This window comes from Dermacentor silvarum, chromosome 2 (genome assembly GCF_013339745.2).
Source record: "Dermacentor silvarum isolate Dsil-2018 chromosome 2, BIME_Dsil_1.4, whole genome shotgun sequence".
In the NCBI taxonomy this organism is placed as follows: Eukaryota; Metazoa; Arthropoda; class Arachnida; order Ixodida; family Ixodidae; genus Dermacentor; species Dermacentor silvarum.
In genome coordinates, this window is record NC_051155.1 from 104,411,628 (window position 1) to 104,433,049 (window position 21,422).

At 49.4% G+C, this 21,422-nt stretch overlaps 1 protein-coding gene across 1 annotated transcript in view; it reads left to right on the forward strand.

Moving 5' to 3' along the window:
• The window catches only part of LOC119441058 (scoloptoxin SSD14), a 77,795-nt gene that overhangs the window by 17,112 nt on the left and 39,261 nt on the right, over positions 1–21,422 (forward strand). The window contains exons 5-6 of the mRNA XM_037705779.2: positions 9,583–9,787; positions 10,702–10,780. Coding sequence (XP_037561707.2) covers positions 9,583–9,787; positions 10,702–10,780 — 284 coding nt within the window. The remainder of the gene's footprint in view (positions 1–9,582; positions 9,788–10,701; positions 10,781–21,422) is intronic.

A 21,422-nucleotide genomic window follows, 5' to 3' on the forward strand; every position in this document is an offset into this window, starting at 1 on the left:
AAGCCCAGAAAACCAACCAACTCGAGAGGCTGAAGCTCACGCCGACGGGCAGATTGGTCCTTGCGCGCCTCGGCTACGGAGAACGCTACATCTCCGACGCGGACCGCAAGGTCAAGATACCGCCATGCTTAAGAGAATCCCTGAGCATCGACAAACTACCGCGCAACGTGCATCCCGAGCATCATCGGGGACGCCGGCTCGCTCGAGTCGACGCCATCCGAAGACGCCACAAGCACGATCCAGATGCTCGCTACGTAGATGCGTCCAAATACTCGGGAAAAAGCGCTTACGCCCTGAGTGTGGTTGACTCGAGAGGCAAAGAACTGGCATCCGCCACAGTCAGGGTGCGGAACTTGGAGACAGCGGAAGAAGCGGCGATCGCCCTCGCCACCACCACGAGCACGAACGCGGTCGCAGTCTTCACGGACTCCCAATCCGCAGTACGCAATTACACGAGAGGCCGAATATCGGCGGAAGCAGTCAAAATTCTGCAGAGAAGAAGCACTCCGCTCCCTTACACCTGCGTCACGTGGGTACCAGGGCACGAGGGGCTCGAGGGAAACGAAGCGGCACACGCCGCGGCCCGCGATCACGTCAACCGGGCCTCTCTCGCCGCCTCGCGAGACCCCCGACCGCCTTGTGACGCAGCGGAAACGGAGACAATACCCCCCACGTATAACGCCATCCTCCAACACTACCGACTGGGACGCAGGGTGTACCCGCCACCTCATCCAAAACTGACCAAAGAGAAAAGCACCGCATTCCGAAGACTGCAGAGCAATACGTACACCCATGGGATCCTCATGCATCGCATCCACCCGACACTACACACCTACAACTGCCCGATCTGCGCCGTGCCAGACACTCTGGCTCATTTGCTACTCGAGTGCCCGTGGCGCCCCGAAGACGCCGTTACCAAACATACAACGTCCGAAGACGTGAACCTCCTCGCCGAGACGTGGGAGGCCAAGATCTCCACCCCGGCCCTGGACGAACAACGACGTCTTGTCGCCAGAGCCCGGGATGCTATCGCGGCCAGAGGATTCCTGGAATGAGGGACCCTCCCACCTAGAGTGATCCACAGCTCAGACGCTCGGTAACACCGTCTCGAAAATTAAAGTTTATTTCTTCATCATCATCATCATAATTGCAAGTTATGCAAGAATGTACCTATGCAATTAATTCGCGACAGCACAAAACTACGGGAGAAGGCTAGACAACACGAACGCAGGCAAAACATTTTGTTTAAACAAACATGTATATATTAGGCTTGCTTGTCGTGCGTAGTTGCAGCTGCAGGGCAGTGGGATGTCATAAACAAGAATCGCACAGTTGATGAATTGCTGCCTCTGGCTGCACTTTGCGTCAAGGCTTGGCCCGAGTCACCTTTTCACACAATGTAGTTGGATTGCTCGACGTCAAAAATAATAAAGGAAATTGTCAGCTCTCCCAACAGTCTATTCGAGACTATGGGTCACCTTGAGAATATGATACAACAGTGGCCCAATGACACCCAATGTAAGCAAATGTTAGATCTGTGTTTAGAAGCTCTCCTCTACTTGGTGATGCCTGGGCTTGTTGAGGACGCTTTTTGGTACTCCTGTGACAACAACGAGCTTCACAGCCAAAGATTGTGCTTATGCGGACGGCTGAATACTCTCTTTCAAACATGTGCATAGCTCCAGCACACACCTGTCGCCCTAGTTTGGCCGCACCTTAACCCGAATAAAATATTGCGCCAACATGTCAAACGAAAGAGCAGAGGCCGCGTGCCTGGCGCTAACAGAGCAATTTGAAAAACGTAAACATTTGAATACCTCGACAATTTTTAGTAACAGCTCTTAGCCTTTAAAGTACCAAGGAGAATGTGACCTTAGTTTCGTGACTCATAGAGCCTGCTTCTAAAGCATCTGAGAGATTAATACGACTTGAGACGTTGACAACAAGCCTCGCAGACGTTTATGACGTGTTCTGTGGCTTCTAAATGTTGTGAACATTTATTGAATTCCAAGGCGTCACACTCTCTAGAATTTGTTGCGAAGAGAAGCTCTGTGACCTTTCCAAACCGATATGTTAAATTCTCAGCGTATGCTTTTAAAATGTTTCATTAGAAGAAAATTTAATTTTGGAACGTTGTCAGGACGTCTCTTCGCTCCACTAAGAACAATGAAAGGTTATTCACTTTGTCGATAAAGTTACAAAAAAAAAGTTGGAAAAACTGCGTGCTTCGCTTCCGATGACTTCGGACCTCATAAGCGTGGTGACACTATGTCAGTAAAGAAGCAGACATCCTGGAAACCGGACGACAATGCTATATTTGTGGAGTCTTGGTTACGCAGAGCAGACGCCCAGCATTGCAAACACATGATATTCAGAACGATGTGTCGTTGGGCTCATTTGTGGTCTTGAGAAGAAAAGACGCTTGTTGCCGCTTGTCCAGCAGGAATATGATACAAAAAGTTTCCACACAACAGGAAGTAACGCAACAAGCGAAAAACGAGATAGGGCACCTTCATTTAACTTGCAATGCGCATTAATTTCATTTGTTTGTCGAATAAAACTGCAGACATACCACTACTGCAGCATCACCAATAATTTCAAGAGCTCCTAGTAAGACCAGAAACGCTGAATTTCCGCGACATATACGGATAAAGAGTCCGAGTTAACCATTGAATATCAACCAGCACGCTTCATGTTCATATCTCTGGGATTCCTTACTGTTTTCTCCTGATTTTCTTTCCTTTTGCTGACATTATAGTACGTTACACCATGTTCGAAGTCGCCTAACAAGCAGTTCCTATGAACTAGTTTTCTCGGACATTGCACTCTTTCCACCGTGGCTACCTTCAACGGGCCGTACGGACATATGTGCCAATGACATCGTGTACCGCACTTGCAAGGCACAGTACCTTTCCAAGTGCGCCAGGGCCGGTATTCCACCCACCATCAGGCTCCCTGCAGCTTTGTTCAGGATTTTGTTACGTTTTATTTTTTTTTAGTTTCCTTCCCCTATACTGACATTCCACTACGCTATACCGTGTACCAACTCGCCCAACAACACACTTTAAGGAAGCTCAACTCGGTGTTGTGTGTCGCAGAGTTCCTTTAGGGCTCTGGTACATGTAGTGGATAACAGTCGTATCAATGCTTGAATAATATTTTTTGTGAATGCTGTAATTGATACACACGCATACCTCACAATACATATTGGCTATAGTGGGTTGTAATATTTGCTAAGCTTAACCTTGGTGACATTTAAAGTTCTGTCATGGCGGTAGGCTAAATTCCGCACCCCTCGTGAAAGACAGAAATAACACTCGGATGCGCTTGCATGCGTAATTTGTTTCAAAAGCCGCTATTATAACCGACGCGCTTTGATCTCCGCCTGCGCATAATGAGAACCTTTTTTTATGCAGAATATATACACAATGCTTGCTTTTGCTCACTAAGGACAAAAGGAAAACCAGCCACGGATCACGTATACGCAAGAAAATAGAGGAGAACGATGGTTTAGTATTCGTTGGCAAAGCTCCTAATTAAGCTAAGAACATTATTATTTATCTATACGCTATACATAACGTGCCCATTCATACATACATTCAGACAATCTGAATTCGGTGACACATACAGTTATTTTAGAGCTCTGGAACACATGGAACACAATGTACATATACAAAGAATACGCAATATTCTACAAAGGCTGTAATCACCTTAAACAGACTAAACATATATCCTACGTCACCCATAACATGCTGGATACATCAACGGTGTAAAAAGCACGTGCTTCGCGCACTTCACCGCGGAGAAAGGAAGAACCAGCGGCACTCCTCATATAAGTCTTATTGGGTGAAAACCATTATTTCCCCACAAACTTCCGGTATACCGCCGTTGCTTGAAGAAGAGGGGAAGTTTTCCAAACGTTTCAAATAAGAGCTCGAAACACGACAACAACAAGGGGTTCGCCATTTTCATATATGCCCTGTTTAGCTCACACAATTCTTTTGCCTGCACAACAATGTCCGCGGTGTCATCTCTGAAGATGACCTACTCGATCTTAGTGAGAGCGAGCTACTTGAGGGGTGGCAAGATCAGAATGTAGCAAAAGTACGAGGAATAACCATCAGGCGCGATGACAAGGAAATCCCCAGAAAACATGTAATCATAACCATTGGAACTAGTAACCTACCAGACTCAATAGAAACTGGATACTGCAAACTCCGTGTACGGCCATACATCCCGAATCCGCGCCGATGCTTCAAGTGTCAGCGGTTCGGGCATGGTTCGCAAAGCTGCCGAGGGCGCACCACCTGTGAAAAATGTGCATCCAATGAGCACTCGTCTGACACCTGCACTTTCACCACCCACTGTACTAACTGTGACGGAGATCACCCAGTGTACTCCCGTTCGTGTCCATCGTGGAAAAAAGAAAAGCAAATCATCGAACTCAAAATCAAATTTAACCTATCATTCCAAGAGGCACGTAAACGTTTCTCGACGAACAACCAGTCTAATTCGTCCTACACCGATGTGGCGCGCCGGGGGGCAGCGTCACATCATTCGGCGGCCGCCCAAGTCACACGGAGTGTGACGGCGGTCATGCCATCAGCCCCCCCGGCTGGAGCAACCAGTGCTGCTCCGCCCCCTGCCAAGGAGGGCCAGCAGACCTGCGGGTCTGCCGGACCCAGAGCCACTGCCCGTGCAGATAGACCCAAAACCCGCGCTAACGTGCCTGCTGAGTGGGCACTATCCACCGCCTCAGACGAGGTGATGGATACAACAAACAAAACACCGGCGTCTCAGACGCCCAAAGAACGGCGCAGCGCCCTCGAGCAGGCCGGGAAGAAAGGAAAAACCTCTATCACGGGGCCTGGAAAGGCCTCTTGAGCTAGCCTAATTTATCTCTTAAACACACAGCGCAAAACACATATAAAACGGATACACGGATACTACAGTGGAATGCTAGGGGTTTACTCCACAATCTAGATGACATTAAGGAACTCCTACATAAGTACAATCCAAGGGTGCTGTGTGTCCAAGAAACACATCTCAATCCTTCACACACGAACTTTCTCCGGCAGTATGCCATTTACCGAAAAGACCGCAACGACGCCCTTGCCTCGTCGGGCGGTGTGGCCATAGCAGTAGATAAAGGTGTTGCTTGCTGGCAATTACAGCTTAAAACGCCCCTAGAGGCAGTTGCGGTCCGTGCGGTGCTCTTTAATAAGCTGGTCACAATTACCTCTGTATACATCCCCCCGAACTACAATCTATCAAAAACAATTTCACAGCCTTCTTTATGAACTGCCCGAGCCTTATATTGTCGTAGGCGATTTTAATGCACACCCCACCCTTTGGGGAGATTGTCGCTGTGATGCTAGAGGGCGCTTAGTAGAAAACGTCCTCCTCTCTACAGGTGCATGCTTACTAAATAAGAAGGAGCCTACATTTTACAGCGTGGCAAACAAAACATTCTCATCAATCGACTTAAGCATGGCATCTAGTACACTCGTGCTGTATCTAGAGTGGAACGTGATTAAGAATCTATATGGGAGCGACCATTTTCCAATTGTCATAAAATTAACAAAAGCTGATGAGTGTTCTACACACGTCCCCCATTGGAAAGTCGAGTCAGCCGACTGGAAGCGGTACGAAGAACTTACGCGCATGAAATGGGAAGACATCTCTACACTTCCAATAGACGACGCAGTGGCATATTTGACAGCATTTATTGCTGATGCGGCGTCAATATGTATCCCCGAAACAAATGGATCGCCTTCCAAATGACGTGTTCCCTGGTGGAACGATGAATGTAGGTAAGCGCGAAAGAAACAAAATAAGGCTTGGAATCACCTCCGCGACTCTCCGACTACAGAGAATCTTATCAGCTTCAAGAAAATATAGTCTGAAGGAAGAAGAACACGCCGCCGTGCCAAAAGGGAAAGCTAGCAAAGATACATTTCTAGCTTAAATTCTTATGCAGACGGAAGAAAAGCCTGGAACAGGGTAAACAAGATAAAAGGCCGTGAAACTCATCCTCTACCATTAGTGAATACACGAGGAGACACTCTCGATGCCCAAGCTAATTCTCTAGGGGAACATTTTGAGTACATTTCTAGTTCCTCCCATTACCCAGATACATTCCTGAGACACAGGCGACAAGCGGAGCGACTGCCTCTGGATCGCAAAGGAGACAGAAATGAACCTTACAACCATCCATTTAACATGGCGGAATTTGAGGCTGCACTAAATTGTTGTAATAAATCGGCCCCTGGAAACGATCGAATAGTTTACGAGATGATAAAACACTTAAACCCCGAAGCACACAAAACAATCTTATCGCTTTTCAATGCCATATTCTCTGCCAGCTATATTCCGTCCACCTGGAAGGAAGCAATAATAATACATATTCTTAAAGAAGGCAAGGACCCGTCTTCGGTCAGCAGCTATAGGCCTATAGCCCTAACAAGCTGCTTATGAAAACTATTTGAGAAAATAGTAAACCGACGCTTGATTCATTATCTTGAAATCAACAAAATACTAGACCCTTTGCAGTCCGGTTTTAGGGAGGGTAGATGCACAACTGATCACCTTGTCCGCATCGAGGCGAATATTCGGGATGCCTTTGTGCATAAACAGTTTTTATTATCGGTATTTCTAAATATGGAGAAGGCATACGATACAACTTCGCGTTTTGGAATTCTCCGTGATCTGGCTGCAATGGGAGTCCGAGGCAACCTCTTGAGCGTGATTCAAAGCTATCTAATCGCACCTTCCGTGTTAGGGTTGGTAATATCCTATCTCGTCCATTTACTCAAGAAACGGGTGTACCACACGGTGATGTGCTTAGCTGTACTCTATTCGTTGTGAAAATAACTCGCTCCATACTGTCTTACCTAGACGATGTTTTATTCTGTGTATGTGGATGAGGTACAAATAGGTTTTAGATCATGTAACATTTCTATCTTTGACCGACATCTACAGCTTGGGTTAAAGAAAGGCTGTAAATGGGCTGAAGAGAATGGATTTAAACTGAACCCTCAAAAAAGCACTTGCGTTCTTTTCTCGAACTGAAGAGAATGGATTTAAACTGAACCCTCAAAAAAGCACTTGCGTTCTTTTCTCGAACAAGGGAGGTATACTACCTGACCCCTGTATTCATCTTTATGGGCAACGGATACCTGTGAGTCATGAACATAAATTTCTAGGCCTTTTTAGATACTAAATTAGCATTTATCCCCCATTTGAAATATCTGAAAGCGAAGTGTCTGAAGACAATAAATCTACTGAAGCTATTGACCCGGACATCTTGGGGAAGTGACAGGAGAGGCCTTTTGAGCCTCTACAAAAGTCTCATTTGGTCGCGCCTCGACTATGGAGCTATAGTATACAACTCCGCTGCACCTAGTGCTTTGAAGATGCTAGATTCCGTTAACCACTTAGGTATCCGTCTTGCTACAGGTGCCTTCAGGAATAGTCCTGTAGAAAGCCTGTACGTTGAATCAAACGAGTGATCACTACATCTCCAAAGGACATACTTAAGTTTTGCCTATGCCCTGAAGGTTAAATTCGATAGTCAGCATTCATGTCATTGTACCATTCGCGACATGTCCACGGCCAGGCTGTTCCGTAACCGCCCGGCCACTAGGCCTCCTCTGTCACTTCAGTTGGAAGCACTCTCAGAAGAAACAGGCGTCCCTCTTCTAAAGAATGTTCTAATGGCTCCTACTGGGTTCCCACCACCTTGGGAGTGGCAAAATATACAGTGTGACATTTCTTTTGCTGAAATATCGAAACGAGCACCTGATTCACATATACATTCATATTTTCTCGAACTTCAGGATAAGTATTCTTGTGCTGAATTTTATACACACGCTTCGAAGTCGTCTCCTCCTGGTGTTGCTTACGCAGCACTAGGATCATCGTTTTTAATATCCGGTACATTGAATCCATATACAAGTATCTTTACGGCCGAAGCGTACGCGACACTCTCTGCAGTTTAACAAATAAAACAAACGAATCTCGCAAGGGCTATTATGTTCACCGACTCACTGTGTAGTCCGAGCTCTAATGAGTGTGCGAAAACATAAGAACACTGTTTTTAACCAACTATATGCGTTGCTATGTTCAGCTTATACGGTTAAACAAGTCATCGTCCTATGCTGTGTGCCGGGCCATAGTGGCATAAAAGGCAACGAAGATGCTTACAAGAACGCTACCTCAGTAGCTTTTAGCGACGCCGCCAATAACAAACCAATTCCAGCCACAGACCTTAAACCATACTTACGTCATAAGCTGAAGAAGCACTGGCAGAAACAGTGGGATACCCAGGTATCCAATAAACTGCATTTTATCAAACCTAAATTAGGGCACTGGATATCCGAGAAAACAGCATGATACAAAGAAGTGCAGCTCGTCCGATTAAGAATAGGTCATACCTTAGGCACCCACTCTTACCTACTGACTGGAAGTGATCCTCTGTCATGTCGAAGGTGTGGCGACACCCTTACAGTGCTCCATGTCCTCATCCAGTGCAGGGAAATAAAAAGGGAGCGTAAAAAGTACTTTCATTCTGCGTATCGCCAGCATATTCCATTTCACCCAGCATTTTCTAAGCAACGATACGCTTTTTAACTTAAACACAGTTTTTAGCTTTTTAGATGAAGTTAACCTCCTAGAAATAATTTGGCCGGGTCATGTGTAGCACAGCCTCGCCTTCGAGGCTATATCCGCAGTTACACAGGTTCTTATACCACGCGCCTCTCAGCTCTCTACTTCAAGAGCCCTGTGGAGGTAGTAGTCCTTGTATGTCACACATTATATCACCCTTTTGTAGGGAAACTTTTATGCTCATTTTATTTTGTCTTGAGCTATTGTCATTCTATTTTACGCAGTTTACAGCGACCCGTTCGTACGCCTCTTTACAGCCACATAACATGTAAACACATCTGCAACTCAATTGAATCACTTCATTCATCATACATGAACAATTTATTACCATATCTCATGGCGCTCTTTGGCCATAGCTGGCCCTTGCGCCATTAAATGCCACACACCATCAAGACAGTGGTAAGCTACCAGTCAGGATTTTGCAATGCCTGCCGTATGCACTCCAACCCAATTTCCTTCTCATGATTGCTGCTGCTGCTGCTGCTGCTGCTGCTGCTGCTGCTGCTGCTGCTGCTGCTGCTGCTGCTGCTGCTGCTGCTGCTGCTGCTGATGATGCTGCTGCTGATGATGATGATGATGATGATGATGACGATGACGATGATGACGATGACGATGATGACGATGATGATGATGATGATGATGATGATGATGATGATGATGATGATGATGATGATGATGATGATGATGATGATGTAGTCATAATCACAAACGAAAACTTTGATTGATTAGAACTTGCTCTTGGCCTAGTTGTGTCTTGCTGAGTGACATAATTGCCGCATAAGGCACACACAAATTGTAAGGTAAAGAAACAACACACGACAACACCGGCGGCTTAGATCATTGTTTAAGAAATGAGCCCACTCAAAATAAATCAGATGCTTAAAACAGGTAACGACATTTACTCGTTCTTTTCAGATGGCATATTAGAAAAGGACGACCTTGCGAATTACAAGGTCCGCTGGGTGGAACCAGTCAAGAGGAAGTTCAAAGACGGCCGCACGATGTACTCGGTGCGACCACCGGCTAGCGGTCCGGTACTTGCCTACATTTTGGGCATTGTGGATGAGATCAGAAAAGCAGCAGATGACACTATTAATGATGACTCCCTGAACTACCACAGGTTTGTTGAACATCGCAGATTTTCAACACCTTCGTCAGTCACCTAGCACCCATGAACACATTTCAAGGCATCATTTTTTGCTTCATAAAATAAGGACTAATCGCCGTCGCCAAATATTACAGTTAACAGGAGGTACAAATCTGATGACCTTTACCAATTATGCAAAGCTTCCTTCAATCCAATCTCCTTGAAATTTTAAATATTACAATCCATAAAAAATATGTTTGCATTCGTTTCTTCTATAAACCACGCATACCCTACAAACCACATCCTAATTAGTTAGCAGGGAATACCTTAGGACTCGCTGTATTTATTATTCATGAGTTTCGACAGTCTTGTTTGTTCAAATATTTGTTCCAAAGAATATACTTTTGCCACATACTTTGCCACAGAAAGTGTATGAGTGTATATGTACTGTTTAAGCACGCTCACAATGAACGGCCAGCTCCAAACCAGCCTACGAATAGCCAATGGCACACATTGATATGAATTCCTCCTAATGTGGAAAACATCCGAATTCTGAACATATACTCAAGCACCGAGACATTCACATTTGATTAAAAACAGTTGCTTCACTTTCTTGTTCTGTCCGGAAGCTTGGGATGAACCATGGAACACCACTCCTTGTTTAGTTTCGCTGTCCCTGAATATAACCTCCCACGAGGGCCTTCAAGGTTATTCAGCATAAATAATCACCTTACTATGTTACAAAATACAGTGTTTTTTCTCATCAGCACGGTTTTTAATTTGTGCTAAAAGTGTTACCGCTCGCAGTCCTGTAGGGAATTACATAATTAATTATAGCCAGTCCCCAAGCGGATCAAGTATTGCAATCGTTAAAGCGCTCATACATTTCTTAAAAAATAAGTGTGTAAGTATTGCATTGATAAAATAATACTCTTTCTGATCCGCAGGTTTGTCGAGGCTCTTAAGTTCGCATACGCTAAGAGAGCACTTCTTGGAGATGAAACAATGGAAGCAAGCGTCGCAAAGGTAGGTCTGGGGTTATCATTGCCATATTTTAAATGCGAATGCATTTCTTAGCCGGGGCATGTCAGGCGTCTGTCGGTGTCCGCGCGCCGGCAGGTGTTATCTCTCCGCTCTCACTCCCTCTCCCATAGAAACAGCTGCGGGCGCGCGCATTATCCTCGCCCCTAGCAACCGGAGCCGTGGTGCGGGCGGAGTAGCGGAGAGTGAGTGGAGAGGAGGAGCAATTGGACTGGAGGGATGTCTGCCATGCATCAAACAACCACCCATGTGAGCAGGGTTACGATCGAATCTTAGCCCAAAAGGCTGACCCGCCTCGGCCATGACTACGTACACACTGTCCTCTCTTTGTCGGCGTTCCAACTGCTTGCCTGCCTAGTTCCCGCCATTCTCCCGGGGTGGCGGCACCGTCGCGCGTATATGTAAGACAAGGTTCCGTTCTCCATTTTTAATTTCAATTCTCTCGTCGTAATGGGGAGGCCGCGTGTCGTGCGCAATTCCGGCGATGATTGCATTATCGTCTCGGTTCCTGTCGTCACTCTTCGTAGGCGCGTTGCTCCTCGGGAGTCCGCACTATACGCGGCCTCCCCATTCTGTGTGACTTCTGTGTCGTGTGCTAAATAGCTTCGCTGGTAGTCCGCCTTCACAGAGTGAAATGGCTCATGATTTTTTAGCTGTAGACCTTGCCAAGATAATCAAGCTCTTTTTGTGACAACCCTTAATGGAATTCTGAAGTTGTACGTGCCAAAACCGCGATTTGTTTATGAGGCACGCTGTAGTGGGGAACTCCGGATTAATTTTTATCACCAGGGAATCTTTAACGGGCCCCCGTTGTACGGGACACGCGCAATTTTGCATTTCGCCACCATCGAAATGCGGCAGCGATTTAATCCCGCGACCTCGTGCTTACCAACGCCACACCATAGCCACTAAGCCACCGCGGTGGGTAATTTTTTTCTTGTGACAGCCCTCTCGAAGCCGCACTGGCGCATTGAAACCCCAGGCAATTAATCTCTGTCACCTCAGTGATTCCTCATGTCACCTGGTTGTAGTGCTTGACGATCAATGTGCAGTCTTTGAAAAGCGGCTTAAAATCGCAATCCTTGCAATGCACCCCTAAGAGCACTTGCACTGTTCTATGTGCACTATTGTCGTGTTCGCGAAGCCTATCGTTGAGGCAACTTTCCATTTAGCCTATATACTTAGTGCCGCACTACAGTAGGATTGCATACATAGCCATCGCCGTGCATGCCACATACTGTTTTCTGTGCTGTCTTTTGCGTACGTCAGAGGCCTTTTTTGACCATCCTTGAGTACCTTGCATAGAGATACCACCCTTTGGGGCGCCGGGATCAAGGTGGCGTTTTAGGTGTCCTACACCATATCCTGGTATCTCTCTAAATTTGTCTATCTAAAGATTGCATTTGTTTCTCTTTTCGTATATAGTAAGCTGTTAAGTTCATTCGCACACCTTGACTTTTGCTTGTACAACTTCTGTATCTCTGATGTGTTTTGCAATATTTTTACGTTGTAAAATTTGAGGTCTTGATGTCTGTACGTTACTTTTACCTGCTTAAATGCCCTTTTTAATGTGAAAGCATTATAGCGCTCATGAGACGGAATATCCTGCGTTGGCGTAACCACACGATGGTACAAAAAGGCTACGAGCCCTCGACCTTTGGTGGGAGTCGCAGCAACGACCATTGGTGGGAGTCAAACCCACGAGCTTTTTGCTAACTAAGGCGAAGTTAATTTAGGTATATAGATATAATTAAGGCACTCGAACCCACGACCTATTTCACGCCGACATGGGTCAGTGTACATGCGGGACTTGGTAGGCACCGCTATCGACGAAACGCTTTAATGTCAATTTGGGTAAGTAGATATGTGCCTCTAGAAATGTGCCACTCTAAAATGACGATCATAGGCATAGGCATCTAAAAGAGCATGACATCTGAAAAAGCTGTGCTGAAAGAGCATAAGCATCGCGCGGATGTCGCAATGCTTTCGCATTTCATTCACGTAGGGACAACGAAGTGTGCCTCGAATTTTTTTACACGCTGCTACGAATCATTTTCATCCCAAGGCCAACTAATTTGTTCTCCCGATTCGCGCCGAAACATGAATAGTACGTGTTCCCTCTACAATCACATGCCCTCCAGGCCCTGTGGTCAGGGCTAGGCAGTATCAAAGATACAAGTGTCTTAGATGATATCTTACGATACTCTTTGGGTATTTTGTATCTCTATCGTGATAGATTCCGCAAGACATGTTTTAATATCTGTATTTTTGCTACATCCTACGAAGTATCGTGTATCTTAAGATACAAGATACACTTATGGCATAAGTTCATGAACACATCCATATTCAAAGGGGCAAGTGATTGACCACAGTTACTATGCATTTTTTTTAAATAACCTAGCATGATTGCGAAATTTGGGTGCTGTGTGGCACTAGTATTAGCAGTTATGAAATTCTGCCATATAACCTTTTAATTGGTCATTAAGTGGAATGTAGCAACTGCAGAATGGAAGTCAAGCAAGCACTCTTAGCAAACGCTCTTGCTAGAAACTTTGTGCTTAGAACTACAGGTATTTTCGAGAAATACGTTCAGAATACGAGGAGTGAAGTGCCTTGCTGTCCCAGCTAACTGTTCGACAGATACTTTGCACAGTGAAGAAATGTATAATCTTGAAGACCAATGCACATCGCTTAAGATTTCATTTGCTTTGATTAGAAGTTACAAGCGCTGAACTAGTCATTGTTAAGTACCCGCACAGACGTTTCGTAATGCATTTAGAAGCTGCAAAAGCAGGCTCTTAAAGAAATAGCAACGTCTTATTGTACTTAGTCTGCTAAGCGTGATCACCAGGTACCCTACAGAAAGTCAGTCCAATAATGTAGGTCGTGCGGCACCCTGGGGCACCGGCAAGACATCTGCTCCGACCCGCAGCTAAGCGGCTGTCCCCTCTATGGTGAAGAAACTAACCCCCAGATCATACCTGCCAACCGCAATGACAGTTATGTCAACAACAGCATGAAACTGCTGGCCGAGACTGCAATAAAAAAGCTCAAACCTACCCCCCCCCCCTTTCTAGATCAGGCAGCAAGGGCACAGGAACGCCGGTGACACTCGGACTCCGACAGTGACTTCCCTGACCTCTGAACCACAACACCGAGCAGCGCAACCCCCTCCACACCAAGCACAACTTCCAAAAAAAGCTCGAGAATCCCCTCCAGATCACGGACAGGCACCTCAAGACCACGCTCGCGATCTGGCTCCCACCTATGCTACCCGGCCCAGAAGCACGTCACCTACGTAGACATTGCGACTGGTGGACAGCCCCACACCTACGCGAACAAAATCTGCAAAGAGTGGCAAGCGAAACTACAACAACAGCAAACGCTCATCGACGAACTCCTGAACAAATGCAAGGGACAAGAGGCCATTATTAATGGCCCCAGACAAAAACCCAAGCGGCCAACCCACCCAGCCCTGACAGAAGAACGCGTCAAAGACCTTACCGACGAATGTATGCAGAAAGCTGTCATACCTCTGGCACAGCAAAATATGCAGCAGGTCACGCAGCCAATGACCCAGTTGCTAAGTCAGGAATTGCAGGTAATCCATTCAAGCATCCATGACTTCCGGACGGATGTTAATCAAAACTACGTTGCATGGGTGTGACGATAGGGTGACGTCACCCAGGCCATATGTTTAGTTGGCCCGCTAGGCTCGGTGGCCCGCCGAAGCTCGGTGGGCAACATTGGTTGGCCGCATCTAATAAACTGCGCGAGCACAGCTGCTCGGCGTTCAGTCAGCATTCACCACCACCACGCTCTGCGTCGTATCTGGGACGCGGGTTCCTCGCCCCCCCCCCCCCCCTTAGTTTCACGGTCCGGGGCGGATCGTGACACTGGCGACGACGATGGGATCAGAAGACATGCACTGTGCATTCCTACAGATTGCTTTATTCAGACGCTTTTATCCGTGAACATCTGTGGAAGCCACCGAGGGCGACGAAGGAAGCCCACGTGTCGACCCAAGCCACCGAGAGCGGCGAAACGCCGCCCGCCGTTCCTACCGCCATGCCGCTGTACGGGAGGCTCGAGCCGTTCAAGGGTAATGGGTCCGCCTGGCCAGTCTTCGAGGAACAAGTTCACGTGTCTTTCCGGGCGAACGACACACCCGAAGCAAAACAGCGGGACATTTTCCTGGCCAGCTGCGGGACCCGCGTCTTCAGTCTTCTGCTCGACCTTCTCAAGCCGGCCTTACCGCATGTCAAGACACTGAGTGAGCAGCAGTGCTCAACACACTGCGGTCGCATTTCAGCCCGGCACCGTCAACGTTAATGGAGCGTTTTCGCTTCAACAAACGGAGCCGCTGCGAAGGAGAGACCCTCGGCCAGTTCGTCGCTGCGTTACGAGGGTTAGCGAGTGCCTGCGCCTTCGGGGACCAGCTCGACTCGCTGCTCCGGGACCGTTCCGTCTGCGGGATAAACAACCCCACCATACAGACACGACTCCTGGAGCTTCCTGATCCCTCGCTGGACGACGTCGTGAAGGCAGCGCAGGCGATGGACGCTGCGGCCAAGGACGCCGGCGAGATTGCACGCGCGACCGGCTCACCGTTGACGGAAGCAACGGTCAACAAGATGACGACTAAGGGTGTTACGTGCATTCGCTGCGGTGGTGACCACTCCCCCTCACAGTGCCAGTTCTCCCAAGCACAATACTTCACGTGCGGAAAAACTGGGCACCTCGCACGGGTTTGCCGAGGGGTGAGGACGAACAGCGGACCGCTGCAGCAGCAGCCTGGATCAAGCTCAGGTTCCACACACGCCCGCGGTCAGGGTAGCCGTCGCAAGCGTTCGCGACGGGGACGTGTGGCAGCAGGCGCGGGTCCTTCAGCGGCCAGGCTCCACGTCGTGGCCGAGAACCCGCCAATCTTCGACATGTGGCAAACAGGCCTTGTTCCGTCGTCTGTGTCACCGTATCTGCTGACCGTTGAAGTCTGCGGGCACCCCATTTTCATGGAGCTGGACACAGGGGCCAGCGTGTCGGTCATGACCGGGAAACTGTTCAAGCGTACTTTCCCCGACGTGTCCGTCGAGGCTTCGGGCGTGATGCTGCGCAGCTACTCCGGACAGGTCTCCCAGGTCCAGGGGCAGGCCCAGGTCAGCGTTCGCTTTGGTGACAGGGAGGCAACCTTCCCCTTTATTTAACCAAGGGGTCATCACCGACGCTGCTGAGCCGAAACTGGATTCACGCACTTGTCGTTCGGTTGCCGGAGTACCAAGAGGCCGTCCTACAAGTGGTTAAAGACGTCCCAAGCCTCCTGGCCGATTTCAAGTCCCTGTTCCAACCGGGGTGGGCACATTTGCCGGCACGACGGCTAGCATTTACCCTCCTGAGGAAGCCCGGCCTCGTTTTTTCAAGCCTCGCCCACTGCCGTTCGCCCTGAAGAATGGGGTCACCCAGGAGCTGCAACGGTTACAGCGAGAGGGCATCGTGATGCCCGTCAAGACGTCTGATTGGGCCGCTCCCATAGTTCCAGTCCTCAAGCGAGATGGCAGTGTCAGGATCTGCGGGGATTTCAAGGTTACCATCAACCCCGTCGCTACCGTCGAGAAGTACCCGCTGCCCCGGATTGAAGATATCTGGTCAACGTTGTCCGGGGGACAGAAGTTCACAAAGCTCGACCTCGGAGACGCTTACCAGCAGCTGGTGCTCCAGGATGCCTCCCGGAAGTATGTCACGATATCGACAACAATGGGGCTCTTCCAGTACACGCGATTACCGTTTAGCGTGGCCTCAGCCCCGGCCATGTTTCAGAGGGAGATGGACAACGTCTTCAGGGGTATGAGGCACGTGGTGGTGTACTTGGACGACATCCTGGTTACTGGCACCGACAACGGGGACCACCTGCAAAACCTGCACAACGTCCTGGCACGATTGCAGGACGCCGGTCTCAAGCTCAAGCTGGAGAAGTGCGTTTTCCTGGCCCCCTGCGTTGAGTACCTGGGACACGTCATTTCCCAGGCTGCCCGTCTCCAGCCCCCGGCAAAGTTGATGCTGTGCTCAAGGCGCCAAAGCCCCACAACAAGGAGCTTCAGAGCTACCTCGGCCTCATCAACTTCTACAGCAATTTCCTACCGAACCTGTCGGCGCATCTACAGCCCCTCCATCTTCTACTTCGAGATGGTCAGCAGTGGACCTGGAAGAAGGAGCAGGAAGTGGAATTCCAGCGCAGCAAGGAGCTAATCCCCAAGGCTCCAGTGCTGGTGCACTTCGATCCGGACAAGCCTGTCGTCCTTACAGTAGATGCGTCGCCGTATGGCGTGGGAGCCGACCTGGCGCACCGGGACAATGATGGCCAGGAACGCCCTGTGTCGTTTGCTTCCCGTCGGCTTCTTGCTGCAGAGCAACGTTACAACCAGCTGGATAAGGAAGGCCTGGCCCTCATGTGTGGGCCTGGTCCACCCTGGTCCGCCGGAGAGGTACCATCTCCTGCGAGCGCCTCATCGCTACTCGTCCGCATGCCGGACGGGAACACGAGGCACTGGCACGCCGACCATGTTCGGCCTCGCCTTGTGACCCAGCCTGCAGCCTTGGGCGCCACTTCAGAAGGTCAGCCCGCAGGGGGACCAACGGCAACACCAGTCGCTGCCAGCGAAGCACCAGAGGCGGCAAGCGTCGCCAGTTGTGCGGCACCAGTTGAGCCACTACCAAGTTCCTCGCCATTTTCAAGGCCGGTCACTGCTGACCCTCCGGACGGATCTCAACTGGCTCAGGGAGCACCCGGCGTTGCCACCCCCGGATCGTCAACACCTGTGCCCAAGCGGAATACTCGACAGCGGAGGCCGCCAGACCGTTACTCGCCTGGTTAACAGTTTTTAGGGGCGAAGCTCCTTAGGGTGTGGGTCGTTCCCTCCTCTGTAGTAGTAGTAGTATGTAGCCACCTGTAGTTTTATGAAGTGTTCACTAGATGGCGTTCCGGTTCCGGTTCCACTTCCGGTTCCGGTTCCACTTTGCGCGCGTTCGGTGCGAACGCGGGCAAAACGCCGACGGCGCCGACAACAGTTCTGCGCGTTGCTGGTGCTGCTGCATGTCCAAGTTTATACAGCTGATAAAACTACCTTGAGTCGACCCCATGGCTGCTTCGCATACTACTCAGCGTTTCCCTACGGGAAGATGGTGTAATTTTCTCTCTCGTTCCCGACGCGCGCTCTCTTTATCTCTCGTCCGTAGCTGTGGTCTACCCGAATGATCCCCCGGTGCTTCGCCCACTCATCATCATTCACTTCGTGGATATGCTGCGATTTTTTTGTTTGTGTTGTTTCCGTGGACAAACAAACTGGGGGTAAGGGGATGTGACAATCGGGTGACGTCACCCCGGCCATATTTTCATTGGCCCGCTAGGCTCAGTGGCCCGCCGAAGCTCGGTGGGCAACATTGATTGACCGCATCTAATAAACAGCGTGAGTATATTCTAGGCACTATAGCACAGCTGCTCGGCGTTCAGTCAGCGTTCACCACCACCACGCTGTGCGTCGTATCTGGGACGCGGGTTCCTCGGCCCACCGTTTCGTTCACGGTCCGGGGCGGATCGTGACAATGGGATTACCTCGACCACCTCGGTACACAAGAGAAGGCCGGCAAGAAAGCTAAACTTAACAAACGCAAACCCGCCTGATGCGACCACCGAATCTAGACAAGATGGCTCCGAACAACAATAACGAAAGAAGACCGCTACCAACATCGAAAATATCGCAATGGAACTACAGATCTTTCCGACGCCCCCCCCCCCCAAAAAAAAAGAAAACAAGCCCTTCTCCAACTCGCTACGCAAGACAACCCGGACATAACAGCCCTAGAGGAAGTCTACACCAAGTCACCCTGTATCCGACAATATGAAGCACACACATCCGATAGAACAATACTTACAGCCATCCTCGTCCAATGACCTTCAATGCACAACACCCCGTCGGCCGCGTCATTGAGCACAGCTTCGTCGAAATAATCCCCAACAGGAAGACTGAGGAAAGCCTCTTTTTTCTTAATGTGTACAGCCCCCCCCCCCCCCCCCTCCCCAGATATCCCTAGCAGGCTTCAATGCCGTCATGCGCGAAGTTGACCGGTACACAGAAGGACACAAGCTTATTGTGGTGGGAGATTTCCACGCCCACCACACGGCCGGGGGATAAATCACAACCAACAAGAAAAGTGCACGAGTGCACAATACGATGCAGCATCAGCGACAAACCCTGTGCAATGACCCACACACTTTCACCAGAATTGGCAACTGTGTTTGCACAGACACAAATCCTGACGACCTTCACCAGGGGCATCTCACAAGTGGTATGAACTAGGCTAGAGGAAACTCTTGGAAGTGATCATCACGTAATACAGAATGGAATTACCCAGAGGGAGACACCATTTTGTATCGGCAAGGCTCGCTTTAAGAAGTGGGACACCTTGGGGAAAGATAGGCCCCCACCATCCACGGCTGACCTCGAAGCCTGGACGAAATCCCTAATGAAAAATGTCGAACGTCACACGACAGAAATCCAGCTTACTCCCGCCTCCTCAACCTTTGGGAAGTGCGATGAGAACTCCTTTGAGGATGGACAAAGCAGTAAAGAAACAACCCTCATGACACGCATTGTCAAGATCACCAAGCAGGCCGAAGAATATGCCGAACACTTCGGAAGCCAAAATTGGAATCAATCGTGCGATCGGCTCCAAGGTACTCTAAGTACACGTAAAACTTGTAGCATATTCAAATCTCTCTTCGACACCACAGAGTACAAATCTCAATCTCGCAAGAACCTTGCTTGAATAATACATAGTGTAAGGAACGAAGCGACTGCGCGTCCGCCGGTAGCGGTTTATTGAACCGACTGCTCAAAGATGGCGCTAGCGCGAGCCTTTTTTTCACGCGTTCTCTCCTCTTCGTCGTCTTCAGTTTTCATCACACTCCCGCGGCCGCGCTGCACGTGTGCGCCTCCAGGAGGTAAAGCCGCTGTATGGGACGTCGCACTTGCTGGCCGTTCGATAGTAGTATCAGGAAGGACCGCGCAATACCGTCTCTTCCTTGAAACGCCTTAACGACGCGGCCCATCTTCCATGCCATAGGCGGAGTGTTTATGTCCTCGACGACGACAAGATCGTCGGGCTTTAAGTTCGATGACGGCACAGGCTTGCTGTGGTGAGCAGAGCGCAGGAAAAGAAGGTATTCCTTCTTCCACTGCTTCCAAAGCCTGCGAAGCAGCTGTTCCCGATGCCGAGCTCGTCGTCGAAGGTCAGGCGCGTCAGCAATAAGAGCGGGGTTTTCTTGTTCTGTTGGCAAAGTGACGAGACGCTTGCCGACTAAGAAGTGTGAGGGCGTCAAAACTTCTGCGGATGTGACGTCATCCTCCAAGTAGGTGAGCGGACGGCAGTTAACTGCCGCCTCAACTTCAGCAAGCACGGTGAGTAGCTCGTTGTAGCTCAAGCTGCTCCGTCCCAGGCAACGCTTCAGTGCATCCTTAATTGTGCGGATTACACGCTCCCAGAAGCCTCCCCACCACGGCGCACATTCAGCAATAAAGCGCCATTGGATTCGGTGAGAGCTGGCATAGTCTTGAACGTTGTCTTTGACAGGGGAGCACAAATGCTTGGCGCTGCAGCGGAATGTTTTCGCGTTGTCAGAGTGCACGATAGCAGGAATTCCACGTCGTGCTGCAAAGCGTCTGAAGGCTAGCAAAAATGCTTGCGCTGTCATATCTGTGGTGAGCTCCAGGTGTACTGCCCTCGTCACAGCACAAGAAAAAACAACGATGTACACTTTTACAGTGGATGGTAATTCAGCACGACAATAGAGTGGCCCGCAGAAGTCAATTCCCACCACTTCAAACGGTGTTGCTTCACTAATTCTTTCCCTTGGCAAGGGTGCTACAGGGGCAGCTTCGGGAAGTAGGCGCCGTCGGCGGCATGCTAAGCACGCTTTCAGAACGCGCTTCACTGTGCGACGCCCCTTGAGGATCCAAAAGCGTTCCCGAAGGTCCAGGAGGGTGAGCTGAACTCCTCCATGTAGGAGCCTTACGTGTGTTGCATCAACCAAGAGGTCGGTGAACCGGTGATCTGAAGGAAGCAAGATCGGATGCTTCAATTCCTCTCGGTCGTTAAGCTGCTGCAGTCGGCCTCCTACACGAAGTAGTCTGTCACGGTCGAGAAACGGCTGTAGCGTCAGCACACTGGAGGTGTTGGGAACTCGTTGTTCTTCCTCCAAGGCCTTGACTTCGATTGCGAATGCGGAGTGTTGGACATGCCTCAACCAATACATCTCCGCCTGGTGCAACTCTGACGCCGTAAGTGGTCCGGTACAAGATGGCATGTTCTGCGAAGCGTTCCGACGAAACCGCATGATCCAAGCCGTTACTCGCAGTAATCGGGAGAGGCGTCCAAAGCTTGCAACCTCAAGCAATGGCTCGTGTGGGGGCGACGAGAGTACCACTACTGCGGTGGGGCAAGCGGATATCTCTTCACTGGTCTCGCTAGAAAGGGCCTCCGGTGAAGGAGCAGAACAAATATTCGCAGGCCATTGCAAATGGGGCTGTGACAACCACGTAGGACCGGTCCACCAGCAAAACTTGCGCGTCAATAA